Here is a 15,108-nt window from a genome sequence, read left to right on the forward strand (position 1 = left end):
GTACCAACTGTAAAATCAGTGCGATTTCCTGATCAATCGGGTGACATAAAGGGAGGGAATGGAGACTGCAAAATGACCCACTCATTATTAACGCTCGAAAGGCTTCCATCTATTTCGCTATGTGTTGATAAACAATTCCTTGGCCCTTCATGTCCCAATTATAGATAAGTGTGATTCACTTCTCCCCTCTGAACAAAATCAAATAATAATAATTTTTAAAACGGTACTGATTTCCCAGATATTACAAATGGGGAAAGAACGTAGGATAACTTGCATAAATCAATCTTTCTCATCCCAGCTGATAAATTGGACCATTTCAAACGCGTTTCCAGTATTTGGAGGGTCGAGTACGGCGGAGTTCGTAACTGAATACAACTTAAAGGATTTCAGCTGCAGGAAAATAAATAACCTTAATTTGAAAACAAGCAGATATTCCTCAGGGGCCACTTTGATTAGGTCATTTTAAGTGGACTTGTACCCTTTTACTTCCCCTCCCCCTCATGTTTACGCCGTGGCTTTTGTGTTGGCCAAATTTGGGAGCGCGTCCAAAGCGATGCAAAATGTTACAAGGAACACGTTCATGACCCCGACACACACTTAAATCGTGAACCCTAGCGGAAGACGCATCACGGCAATCCAACTCTACAACTGTCTGTAATTATTACCAGTAACTTGCAATAGTATGTTTTTAAAACCAGTAATTGGTTTACTAAAGCCCTCACATGCAACTCAATCTAAATGCGGAGTGCAGATGAAGCTTGGTTATAATGAATGGAGGGAGAGAAAGGTTGCCTCATATGTCAACACTGCTTCCATTCTGATCTTCTGAAGATTATCTGCGTTTGTAAGCCCTTCCCGCGATATCCCCTGAAACCAACACCAAAGCCATAAAGTATTATTTAATTTGATAATTCCGGAGAAAAATATTGCAAACGTCGAAGAACGAAAAAGAAGGAACGCGCAATGAGAACGCAGTTTGATTCGAATTCTGCCATCTTTTAAGCTTTAAAAAAGATCAACGTGATATTGTTTTACAGAAGAGGCCGCCGCGTTCGCAATTTCGTACACAAACTACTTAACAATCAGGATTTAAGCTCAATTGTGGGAATTTCTTGAAAAAAAATGATCTTACAAACCTGTCTCTTTAAAAACTCTTGCCTCCGAGTTTTATTCAGAGCTTATAAAATTATTGAAAATAACAGTCCCACAAATCTGAACCTTTCAAGGTGGAATCGACCATGAAGGTAGATGGCTCGGAATCGAATGATTTCAAGCCACATTGTGTCGAGTTTTAGAACATTAAATCTCAATCAAAATAATCAAACTGCGGTCCTGTGATAAATTAATGATTTATTGGGTACTTGGGGAAAACACTCGATCTTGTCAACACAAAGAGAATTTCCGCTCATATGGTTGTTTGGTTCTTAGGAAACGTCATTTATGAACAAGTCTCCGAGTTTCACTGAACCTCTATTGTGTATTCATTCATGAAACATTTTCCCTCTGAACACAATTGAAGAGTTTGATTGCAAACTTCAGCACAACCAACTTAACGCTTTGAAACACATTCCCTTTTCTCTCTCTCTAAACGAGAGACTGTGAGCCAGATTCGAAGAAGCCCGTGATACGAGTTGAAAGTGAAAGGAAAAGATCTCAATGCTTGGTGCTCTCTTTCCATCTTTTTCCCTCTTGCTAAGCAACCAAGTGGGAAAGGGTGGAAGGAGAGAACTCGTCAACCTCTGATGGGCCATACACGCAAATAATTAAAGTGCAAAGCAAATGGAAAAGAAAACTAAGATTTTAAACGTTAATTTTAGGCGACACATCTGTAGGCAGTGAGTGGTCCGTGGTCGAGGAGTTAGAAGTTCACTCACCCTGGTGCTGTCTCTTCTTCTGCGGGCCTGCACCGCTCCACCACTATTTTAACAGTGCCTCTTCGAACTGGCGCCGACAGCCAGTAATCCTTCACAGCTGGCTTGTAGTCTCTCTTCACGACGAACCGGCTGCCCCCAACCCACCCCATCCCACCCCCAGCACGACCACTCCATCACAACCTTAAACTTAATTTCTTAAATGCGTTTCTTTAAATACTGCAAACTGAAATTCAATATATATATTTCTTTTAAAAATCAGGTGTCTGGCCGTGGCGAGCCTAGGATTTATGTCACTCCTCTCGTCTTTCCTTCCTCGTCCATACTTTTCATTTGGTTTGGTCATTTTAAGGCTCGAACCTACGGCTATTGATCCTGATGGCACTTTACCTCCTGGTTGTGGATTCTGCTGCGGTTTGTAAATAGTCCAAGCAACAATCCGAGCAATGCCTGGGTTACTGTTACAGTAAGCACCAACGAGCCCTTATCCAGTCGTGGATATAAAAAAAACCCCAAAAGACTGATACATTTACGAGAGAGTGCCATAATGATAAATAGCACATGCAACAGTATTAGTTTTGTGTAAGAGCTGGAGGGATTTTGCACATACTGGCTGTAACTTTCCTTTCATAAACGAACATAAAAGATGTACAGCTTTGCAACTCATGATTTTTTTAAAAATCAGTTTGGCCTGTGATTAGGAAAAATGGTAGTGTGGAATAATTTTGCCGATATTTTTATGGTGCATAATGGTAATTCGATTTTACATATGGTTCAGACAACTACAAGCAACCTAACACCCGACCTCTGAGTGGGTTTAATAATTATGGCAATAAAAATGAAGTGGTTTCTGCTACTTTCCGCGCTTCCAAATTAATGAACAGCATTCATCTGGGGAAATATAATTTGGTGGAGGGCGGGAGTTGTTGGGGGGGGGGGGGTCAGCGCAGGCGTGTTGTAGATGGTGGATGCCGAGAGGGGGTTGGGGCAGACTGTTTCAATGTAAACATTACACAGGGTGAAAGTTGACATGTACGAAGTGGAACAAATCATTTCTCTGCACCAACACGACTTTTTGAGAGGTCGCCGTTAAAACTAGATTGTGAACGGCGATTCTTTTTATTTACAACGCCAAGTTATAAATGATGCGTGTTTTACATACTGCACTCCAAACTATTCAGTACCATTGTTAAGAATGAAACTCCACTGCAGCAGGGAACATCATTTAATTGTAACTATTAATTCCTGGACCAATACTGCGAGTAGCAATTGTAATTTTTTTTGGAGGCGACGCAATTTTCAAAGCATTACATTTTTTATGTGATTGGATCCGCTGCTATACCTTTACACATTTTCAAATTGATATCATTCTCCAAGGCGCGAGATGAAATAAATATTTCAAAGCTCTCTCCCGATAAAATGCGGTGTAAAGTTACAACTGGGCGTGAAATGTATATCTGAATAATTATATAAGAGCAAACTGTGCTTATTGTTGACCACAGTTAGAGCAGAAATAGTATGAAATCGTGGTGGCATTAAAAACAGCAGTCCCTACTTAATCAGAGCCAAGAGGGGTTCAGCCGTGATTATCTGACCGAGGCGTGCGACTGTTATAGATTTCACAGGGAGAGGCGACTTTCTAAGGGCTGGGGGTGAAGAGAAATCAATTCCAGATAATTATGTGTAGAATGTTTTTAGTTTTTTATTACAGCAATCTACACTGTACAACCCTGCTTCCGAGAAATGCCACATGGAAGAGAAATCGATCGCGGTTTTTGATATTAGCTTATAGAAATAACAAAGGTAGCCCAGCTTTAAAAACACGTATGTATATAATATTTAGACTCTCCGTTATGTTTTGTAATTTCTTTTAGTTCAAAGCAAGTCTATGTAAAAGCACAGTCATGCTTTTAAAAAAATTGAAGCTATTTTCTTTTTTAGGATGAAATAATCCCAGACGAGAGGGAGGTTTACTTTATGTGGAATTAGGAAAGGAGGTCATTTAAAACATTCTTCCATTGGAATTACAGCAATAAACATGCATTTTTTGTTTAAACATTTTAAAAATTATATTTATCAATGCATTGCAACATGTAACAATAATAGAATCAATTTCTATATATACACAAATTCAATTTCAAATGTTCAATAGTAAACTTGATCTTTAAAAAAACTTCCACGGATACAAGACTAGAGTACTGTACTCAATTGATTGAAGGAAAAAACGGCAACATTTTTTTTGTAATTAATTTTTTTTTCCTGGGAATTGAACACAATGGTGATTGAAATCCAGGAGAGTGGCAACCCGCACACACCATTAAAAGGTTGCAATCAAATCCTATTTTACTGAAGCTTTTATTTCTCTTTGCCACGAGTCTGCATAAATATCCAGTATTTTACACGGGTCTATCAACTGCATATTGGCATGCATTAAGACTTGATCCTGGATTTTGCAAACTGCTGTATCCGAAGCTGCTGTGTTGTTTCGGTTTCAGTCTGAGACCAGCAAGACCAGCGTTACAAGTGTCCCGATAAACATAAGGAGGAGTAGGTGGTGCGTAAGGACAGGCCGCTGAGGACATGGCTGAACTGAGTGAGGAACTGTTGAGATTATTAATGTTACTCAGGCTGGAACCTGGCATCCCTGGGACAGCCGAATGCACCATAGTGGATTGCATTGTCATGGAGGAGATGGTGCTCGGAGCAGAGAACATCGATTGAGAAGACAATGGGTTCATCGAGCTGAGAAATGGGAAGCTTTTGGAGGACAATGGGCCTGGGGCCAGGCTCTTCGCCGCCCAGTTGTTATAGCTGTAACCGGTGTACATCTCGTCGTAAGGCTGCATCAGGCCGTTGAATTGCGGCATAAATCCATTTTTACACAAATCCACTTGCTGATTCCGTTCCCTTTTCCTCCATTTTGCTCTGCGGTTCTTGAACCAAACCTGGAACGGAAGACAAAATGAAACAATTTGCATTCCTTCTTGCCGGATGAAGACATGAAGTAACAAGAAACTGCTTCTGTTTAAACAATCGTCGAACCAACGAGCTTGCGGGTTGGAAAAAAAGAACGACAAGCTGAATACCACACTGCCCCTCTTTTATGTTTAATGCTTCAGGATTACCAAGACACCAAAATAATATAAATAGTTACGACAAGTCAATCGATTTGATACGTGGAGGAGTAAATGGAAGTCAATAAATTGCAGTTTAAGTAATTGACAGTTCCAGGCAAAAGACTAAAAATATCAAAAAACTGACGCCCGCTCGCATCCTACTTTCATGGAGACGGGGATTCATTAAAACTATTTGGATTTTCTCCCTATAAACTTAGGTGTAATTTTTGAGAAGAGCAAATCTGAGAAGCTTTAAAGTGATTGATTCTGAATTTCACTGAACACGGTGAAAACAGTGAAATGAGTTCGTCCCTTTCAGGAACAAACCCATGCCCTGACTGAAGTTTGCCCTGAATACAATGCAAAAACGCCCGGATTTCTCTGCAAGGATACTGGAAGTTTTATTGTTAATACCTCCCTTCCAGCGACTATTATTTAAATTTACTGCGGGAAGAAAAAGGCATAATTGAACGAGAATCAATTTCCTGAGCGAAGATAATTAATTCTTAGTAATGACTGATACATAGGTCGAAACACAGTTATTCAGAACACCCGCAAGATCGTCTTCAATTACAGTCGGATTATCTTTGAGTACGCGGGAGATGGGCAAATAAATCTTCCCATTTTTCTTGAAGAATGGTAAATACTTTCTTCTAGTAAAATATACTGATGGAGAAAGAAACCCACGATTCTATAGCCAGGTGCGCTCTTTTAAACGACGACAGTGTTCTTGTAAAATTAATAAGATTCGACATTCAAATTAACCGGATAAGCATTTGTTTCAGGGAATTGTATGAAATTTAATTAGTGCAAGTTGAGCAAAACTTTCAACGCACCGGTATTTAATTTTACAGTCTGAAAACTGTGAGACAATGGGGTTATTGTCAGTCTTACACGTGAAAAGACTGGGGGGGAAAAGCAGAGGTGGTCTACCATCGCCCCCCAGTAACCACAGTGTGGTTAGTACGAATGCCCTGACATAGAAATCTTCCATCTCTACAGCTGACATGGCAAACTTCTGCAGCGTATTTAAAAAAAAAACTCGTCTGGTTACTAATGAACAGAGTTCTCGGAGCTAAACATACAAGTTCGTTTAAAGGAGAGCTGCGTGATGTAATTATTCCATGCGGATTATGTGGAATGTAATATATGTGCTCATTGATCTTAGTTCCCATGAGAAGGTTTTAAATCTCAGAGAGTTTGCTCTAATTATATTTAGGGAACATCGATTCTATCTAGTACTTAAATTACACTAGTTTTTTTTAAAAAAAAGGTTTCGCACATCCTGACGCCCGTTAAACCGTTTAACTACACTATAAACGGAGGATGTCAAACAAATAAATAAGAGGTCAGAGAATTTAATCCGTCGTGCTTTCCAATAGTTTTTTTCTTCATGAACGGAACTGATCACGATACCGTGTACTCACTCGAACTCTGGCCTCGGTAAGGTTCGTCCAAACGGCGATCTCCTCCCTCATTGACATGTCAGGATAGCGATTCCGTTGAAAAGTCGCTTCCAACTCCTGGAGTTGCTGGCTGGTGAAGTGCGTTCTCTGCCGCCGCTGTCTTTTCTTCTTGAATGGATCATCGGAACTGCAATCTTCCGATTTACTTTGCATCAATTTGCCTTTATCTGTGAAACATAGATACGTTGGAATATTTTCACGGTACACACACACACACACACAAAGACGGCCGCACGATTGTGGACCATTATATTTTTGTGAACAGTCCTCAAATCGGACTAAAAGTAACGAGAAAGGCGGGAGCAGCAGTAATTTCTTTACATGGTCCACCTTCTCAAGCTCGCCTACTTGTGTTCGAAACAAAAATACGTCAAATAGTTAGTAACGATTTGAATGTTGACTATTTAAAGCAGAAAACCGCTTGACTTCACTCTGTCACACGACAAGACCCCTGATTAACAAGATCATCCACAAATAGCCCAGAAAAGGCAATCAGATGATGTCTTTCTCTCGTTTCACTGTGCAAAGAAAAGGAAACGGCTTCCGTTCAATCTGTTTTTTTTAAATAAAACCCTTTACATTTACACATGCACGAGTTGTCGTGAGACATTATTTCGAAGCCTTGAAGGTCGAGAGAGGTGACTAGAAGGTTAGTTTCTCTCTGAGGCGCCCTCGTTGTACCAGTAAAAGCAAGTCGATTCATCCATTACCTGCAGCCTCGGCGTCAGAGGACTCACTCGCCGAGTTTTCTCGCCGTTCTTTACTTTCAGCCGACCTCAGCAACGGGAAACTGGAAGCAGCCATGTCACAATGAGCTTGTGGTCTTCCGCTTTCGGCGAGTCGCTCCACATTCATCGCACCCTTTCAAAATAGTTCACCGTTTTTATTTAGTATGGCATTGATGTTTTAAATCCGCAGGGTAAGATCCGAAAAAGTTCAGTTCAAAGAAAGACAGATGTTCCTTCACTGAAGCATGATGCTCTTCTAACAGTCAGGCTGAATGCTCTAACCTAACATTTCCAGCCTGGTGGATTGTTTGCAGACAGCAGCTGGAGTTGTAAACTGTGTGGAGGGGCAGGAATGACCTGCCTGGATAAGGTGGCGGAGTGTTATAGAAACTCCTCCCACCCCCTGAAGATTCCTCCTAGTTTTTGCTGATGAGTCACCACCCACAAAACATCAGAAATGGCTTGAACTCATCTGGGGAAGCAAGATCGCAGAGTTGGCCAAATCACAACATTCACCTCAGTGGGGCCCGTTAAATACAATTCCGTCGTGAAGCGACGATTTAATATAATTCACTTTCCAAAATAAGTAGAGTTTGCCTTGTAATTTGAGAGAATGCGGAGTTGTACACAATTCAAAAATAAGTGTACACAATTCAAAAATAAGTGTACACAAGCTGGCGTCATTTTTCCCGCAGTTCGACACTGCACTCAAAACTATTGGACCGTGAATTATAATAAAACATTTCGTGGCAGAATTTGAATCAAGGAGTAGTCCAGGATTCACGCAAAGGATTTCCAAATATTAAACAAAATTGAGTGGGGATTATCGTCAGCCTTTAGTGCGTTTCATCAGTCTCAGTTGAAAGATAGAATTGTATCTTCCCTGCCTTTCTGCAACTACGTAATGGTTACACTTGCTTCCAAATCCTGCACCTGTGGATGGTATTAAATTCACTTGGATTCCATTTCAGCTAAAGCAATAGTACGATAAAATTTCTGGTTCGATACAAGAAAGCAATCGGAGTTAAATGGGTCACATACACCCACTGTCTTCCTGTCGTTGTTTAATTTCCAATTTATTGACCCAAAGGTCCAAAATATACTTAATTGCGAGGGTGGTGACAGAGTGAATCGCAAAGGCGCGTTTGCCTTGGGACTGGACAGCAGGACACCCGCAGGCATCTGACTCGAGGGGTTTTGTAAAGCGGACTAACTTTCAGTTAGCGGGCGGGAGGAATTATCCAGAAAATAATCCCTGCTGCCCAGCTGAATATACCTATGACTTCATACGTGTGAAAACATGATTCACCCGCAGCACACGTGCATATAAAGATGACAGGCAGAGCACAATGATATTTTCCCCTGCGTATATTAAACACATATATATTCAAAATAGTTTCATTGCACGTTTTACTCTTAAATGGGCAAATTATTGCCTATTGCAGGATTTTAAAAATTGGTCTCGCCACGGTGCATAGTACTAGAATAAGCGCAAGAAGAGAGTTATCGTGATAATGGTGTGGGTACAATTTATTCAAAGGGAAGGGCGCTTTCTCAAGCTTTAAAGTACAATGGATTTATTTTGTGTCGTTTGGCGTTCGCATCGTTACTTTCCGACGGAGATCCTGTGAATGGCGATGGAGGAGCGAAAACAAGAAAAAACGACAAAAGGTTGTGTAATGAATAACTGATTCTGGAAATATTTCCTTAAATGGTTCCAATTGCTCTGCCAACCGCACAAACAAAGCAGGAAAGCGGATTTGTACATCATATTATGTGGGAGCAAAAATTTTTCTACATCTGTCTGTTGGATGAGCCATTTGCATTCTTGGGAATGTTAAAATTTCATTTAATTGTACAACTATGCCGCACGTGTTTGGTGCAACAGGTTTTGAATATTTGTTTCATCTGTTTTCATGGCGTTCAGTTAAAGTGCAATGTAAAACGGGATCTGTCAGCACATTTCATTGCAACAATACACCTCTGATAATTGCCACTGCTATTGCTTAGAATATTGCTTAGTAGCTAATTCAGGAACAAACTCTGATGCATATACGATATGTGTATAGAATGTATGTGTACACACACACACACACACACACACACACACACACACACACACACACTCACACACCCACACCCACACACACACCCACACCCACACTCACACACCCACACCCACACACACACACACACACACCCACACTCACACACCCACACTCACACACCCACACTCACACACACCCACACTCACACACCCACATACACACACACACACACACCCACACTCACACACCCACACACACACACACCCACAATCACACACCCACACTCACGCACACACCCACACACACACACACACCCACACACACACAGATATATATATATATATAGAATTATAACTTGGACATTATGAACGCTTCTTTGGTTGCATTTATTTCTTTAAAGAACAGGCCATTCTAACAGTTTCATTAACGTAACCCCATTAGCACAATGTTTAATTCTGGAGTTATCAATAATATTCCTGCTTACGTTTGACTTGATATTGCACTAGTCTTTTCTGAATAATTAAAATTTCATTAAATTACATTTATGAATATGCATTTGTGTCCAGTTAATGTGTCACTAAGTATACTTCAAGTTAATTTTGATGCTTACTTCTGAAATTACAGTTATTCTGTGGCATTACTAAGCTTTTAAAATAACAATTTATACACGCTCTTCTTTTACTGTGGACAAATATACCCTGCATTGTCTTCATTGTTAGTGACGTATTTTAACACAATTTACGTCATTTTATTAATCTGTACAAAAGTGGTAATAATGGTCAAATGTATTTTCCATAAAACATCATTATGAAAATGTGATTGATGATAAAGATCAGATTACTTCATTCGTATAAAAACAATGCTGTCCAAATTTTAATGCTGATTACAAGATTTAAATTTGAACAAATATTAATTTGGAAATAAATGCCTCATTCAAATTTGCTTGTGTCACATTTGGCTAATTTTTTTCATAAGGAGTTTCAACTCCATGTCAAATCCGTTCCTAGAATTCTAATGCATAATTCTAGGTGGGCAGTGAAGTGCAACTTGGATAGAAAAGATGTTGAACTAAGCTTGTATGCTGTCTCACATCGGTGTATAAGACCGCAAATCTCCTTTTGATAAAAATTGGGAAATTTCTCATGATTTCCTGGGCACACTTGATCCCTCCACAAACAACAGTGAACATTAAAAGGGCTAAAATTTTTACTTTTTTAGTATTCTATCTGCAATAACAATTTAAAACATCTTCAGGCCATGGTTGATAAATATACATGATTTTTCTTTCTGAATTTTTTGATGCAGGATGAATGAATAAAGATTGAAAGTTGTCATCTAATAAATTCTGCATCCTGTGTCATAACTTGTACCATTGGTTACCCCATGACTTCCAGTGACCCCCTAATGAAACAAATCCTTGCAGCCCCCAATCTGTGGAACAGCATTACCTGACAATTAAACTAGCCTCCTCCCTCAACTGCTTTAAATCCAGGTTAAAAAGGTACCTTCTGTCGTTAGCATTTAACATTTGAAACCCTTTGTATGTTCCTAACTTCGGACAGTGTTGCACTATTCACTGCAATTGGTTACATTTAAGGAAAGACTGGATCGTTACATGGATAGGAGGGGACTAGAGGGGTATGGACTGTGTGCTGGTCAGTGGGACTAGGAGGGTGGGGATTTGCTATGGCATGGACTAGTAGGGCCGAACTGGCCTGTTCTGTGCTGTAAGTGGTTATATGGTTAATTGTGGTCTATTTATAATGTCTTAATCCGTTGTTCTGTAAATAGTTGTACTGGTTTCAATTGATTGTCTTGGTTTGCACAGTTACCAGTTGGAAAAAAATGTGCCTTACAAATAAAGAACTTGAACTTAAAACTTATCTTTCATATTTTGAAAAACACTCCTCACTAATACTTCATCTTCCATTTCTACTCTGAATTATCTGCATTCCTCTAATTCTGATCTCTTATATAACCCAGAATGTAGTTGCCACAACTATTGTGTTTTCACCTGTCCAGGCTCAAATTCTGAAATTCTTTTATTTCTCTTTCCTCCTTGAAAGTCTTTCTGAAAATCTCTTTGACCTCTTTAACCAATTCAACTACACTAAACCTCTTTTAATACAGTTTAGTTTATATTTCAGTTGTGAAATGTTCTCGTTTGTTCTGCTATTTATGGGCAAGAAGAAGTTGATGGTTTTACAGCCGGAGACAATTTCATTGTAATTATACATAAAAAATGCAATTTTTTGGATGTCAAGTGTAAGGAAAAGTATACATGTTCTGCATAAGATTAGATATGCATAAGAAATTGGAATTCTATGATGCATCTTCCTGGGGTCAACAATAAAAAAACCATTCCTTAGACAATCCTTAAATGGATTTTAATTGGCTGTAGAAATATAACCTGCGAAGAAGATTGTAACTGAGCATCATAAATGTAAAGCAAATGAACAAATCTAGCAAATCCAACAAACATTAAAAGTAAGGAAAAATAAATGGAACTGGAGGAATCATATTGCAATCTTAACTGGCATTGTGTAGAATGAGAATGATTGATTGACAGTGAAGGCACAATTGTAAAACGGAATCAGAATGCTCTGGCGTTTCTGAAGTAGAACTGCATCACACTATTGTTTGACTAGATGACCTTCAACAAATTGCTGTCACGGCATATAAAATGTATTGTATGAAAACATAAATTTATGCATAGATTTCTGCTTTATATTGAAAGTATCAAAATATTAACACAAATCTAATGAAATAATTGCCATTTTCTCAATATTAATACAATATCGGATATTGTTATTTATTAATATCACACCATAGATTAATTCATTGATGAAATTAATTGATAAATTGTCTGTGAACACTATTCTTGCAGCATAATGAAACACGTGGTAATATACATTATTTAAATAATTATGATTAAATATTCAATTATTTTATCAACATCAATTGAGCTGTAATATTTCAAGCAAAGTATACTGGTTGGACTATCTTTCAGAAGCCTGTAACAATTCTTCTTTCTATAAATTCACACTAAGGACATGGTAAACATCAGTTAAAGTATTAATTAATGCATTCTTTTGACCCACAGGGATTATATAAGGGATGCTAAAGACAAATTGATTTGTTTTTTTATTGACATAACAGTTTAAAGATCTGAATGGAATTCCTTATAAACGTTCACCAGATAGTAATTACTTTCTAAAACCATAAAAGGCACTTTTAATAATGCACTTGCACTTATTTAAATTGCAATATCATAATTTACTTTCTACTATTTGTTTTAATATAACAATTCACATAAGAGATATTCATAATATTTGCAAGCTTATTCATCCAATGAAAGTAAAATAATTATAAAATTGATCAGTAACCAAATAAAATGCATTTTATGTTTTTTCAAATTATATTCAAGAAAAGTGGATTGAATGGAAATAACATGACAATAATTCTGATATGGCCTGATATTGTTTTGCACTATCAACATTCTACTGAAATAACAGAAAGAGAAGTGATAATCAAACTTAGATTTAACAAAATGAGAGCTATGGCAGATTAAAGGGAGACAACGTTAATCATGAGAAGATTCCCAACATTTTTGAAAGGAACTTCACTCATCAATCATAAAGCAGCAGAACAAAATCAAGACATGTTCACATTCATAAAAGTGTGAGAGATTTAAATAAAACGTTTTTGCATCCAATACAATAAGGACAATTATTCCAAAAACATTTACAGCCATGCCAATATCTAGCATTTTGTTTAATTCTGAGTTTGATTATAACTGTGAATTGCTGCATCTTCTTGAAGATTCTCTTTTTTTGAATACTTTATTTCAACTCACAAAATAAGCAATAACAATATTTCAAATTCATTCCAAATACTTGGTGTGTGTGTGTGTGTGTGTGTGTGTGTGTGTGTGTGTGTGTGTGTGTGTGTGTGTGTGTGTGTGTGTGTGTGTGTGTGTGTGTGTGTGTGTGTGTGTGTGTGTGTGTGTGTGTGTGTCCAACCCCCATGAATTCTTGAAGATTCTCTTGAATCCATCTCCTTGACACCAAACTTTTGGTGAACTTCACTAATATCTCTTTATTTGATTTGGTGTCAAATTGTATTCATAGCTTGAAAATAACTATAATTCTTGAACTTCCTTTAAACATTCTTTCCCATGTGGTTCAGTGTGCAATATTTTTTTTTCTTTCCTTATTACTTCAATACTAAGAATTTTGTTGTTTAAATGTAATTAAATCAAATTCTAGGCACAATTAAAAGTAATTATTTATATGCCCAGACCAATAAGTGACCAAAGATTCTTTCACATCTGTGGTGTAAAATTCTGGAAATAAACAATCATAAACTTACAATTGTGATAATATCACATTAATTTCTGTTTGTTCCTTTCTCTAATAAATACAATTAATGATTTTGACAAGGAGAAGACTTATCACTGATAAAGGTAAAGGTTACATTTAGAATGTAATATACATAAAATTATTTAATTTTTGTCGACTGTAAGGCAGACAGAGTCGTCACTTTGTCCATGGCCTCTCACAGAAAACTACTGCGTCTGGTATATTGCAACTGTTGCATCTAATCCTTAAAAGATTGTGCTCAATTTAGTTTTACAGGAAGTAGAACTGATAACCCACTCTTTAAACTAATCATTACATTCATAACATTATCAAGGGAGTGAAACACAATTGAAATGGATTTATTATCTTTCCAAAAAAAAAATTCATGATGGTGACAGCTCATGCTGCCCAAATACCTCAAAGACAAACATTGTTGTTCCAGTAACTCAGCCTAGACACTAACAATGCTTTAAGTGATTTAATTATGATTATGCCAATGGGCACTTCCAGGCAGAAATCAATAAATAATCATTTCATGCAGTTCAATGCATGGGCGGCTATTTACCTACATAGATTGTGTAATGAAAGAATCTGAACTGATGTGATAAATTACATTCTCCCCATTGTTTTTATTATATTCTGCTTCAAATTCTTCTCTGATTTTCTCTTCAAAGATATAATGATATTGCCTCAGCAATTCGGCAGCAAATTCTTCCAGGTTCAAACTATGATTGCATAAAGGAATCTCTCTCCTCATTCTGAGCATCTGTGTACATGGACCTCAATTATCTACCTCGACCAGTGTGTGTGGGTAATGAAAGAAGCATTGTTACTCATGAAGAAGCAAATAAATGAAAGGAGGAGTTAAGGGTTTTGATTCCGTGTTATTCTGAACTTCTACTACAAGCCAAGCCAAATCTCTCCCTCTCTCAGCCCCCTCCTTATACAAGGACACTCACTCATCCATTGCCCACCATCATTCCAGGTGAGATCATAGAGCTTTAGACAGATTAGAGACCTGGGACCTTTTGATTTTCTTTGGACCAGTAAAACACATATTGCACTAATCTTTGGGTTGGCGACATCACTTGGATTTATTTATTTGACTCAACTTTTCACAAATCTTATCTCTGCTGTCTTGATTCATAAAATAGTTTGAAAGTAACAACTCTATGTAATGTTATTTCATCAATGAGCACAGAAAATCACCATAATGAGCTAAATAGAGTGGAAAAATAATGGATGCTTTCTTCTTGTTGTGCTGGGTTTGATTAATTCCGGGTTCTTCCTTTTAGATTTATTTCGGTATTTCCCATAAAAACAAGTTCAGACCCAGATGGTTTTTAAACTAGAACTGTTGATCCCAGGTGCCTGTGCCCGTCGCTAATCCCTTGCTGTACACGTCCACTCTCCCACGCTCCAAGGGAAGGAACGGCAGTACTTTCTAATCAAATGGAAGTAGTTGCAAACGGGGCTGGGGAGGGGAAAATAACCGCATTATAGTCAAAAAGAGCCCGA

At 38.0% G+C, this 15,108-nt stretch overlaps 1 protein-coding gene across 3 annotated transcripts in view; it reads right to left on the reverse strand.

Annotated features, from left to right (window-relative positions):
- Positions 1 to 4,019: 4,019 nt before the first annotated feature.
- pitx1 (paired-like homeodomain 1) overlaps positions 4,020 to 15,108 on the reverse strand; it is a 35,158-nt gene continuing 24,069 nt past the window's right edge. For 2 of the 3 annotated variants that reach the window (XM_069897768.1, XM_069897767.1), the window contains exons 3-5: positions 7,164 to 7,314; positions 6,415 to 6,620; positions 4,020 to 4,816 (exon numbers count right to left, since the gene is read on the reverse strand). In XM_069897768.1, the coding sequence (XP_069753869.1) occupies positions 4,268 to 4,816; positions 6,415 to 6,620; positions 7,164 to 7,308 (900 nt within the window). In that variant the 5' untranslated portion in view covers positions 7,309 to 7,314 and the 3' untranslated portion in view covers positions 4,020 to 4,267. Of the gene's footprint in view, positions 4,817 to 6,414; positions 6,621 to 7,163; positions 7,410 to 15,108 lie in introns of those variants that run through there. The other variant, XM_069897769.1, reaches the window with a different exon arrangement.

Source organism: Narcine bancroftii, chromosome 9 (genome assembly GCF_036971445.1).
Source record: "Narcine bancroftii isolate sNarBan1 chromosome 9, sNarBan1.hap1, whole genome shotgun sequence".
NCBI lineage: Eukaryota > Metazoa > Chordata > Chondrichthyes > Torpediniformes > Narcinidae > Narcine > Narcine bancroftii.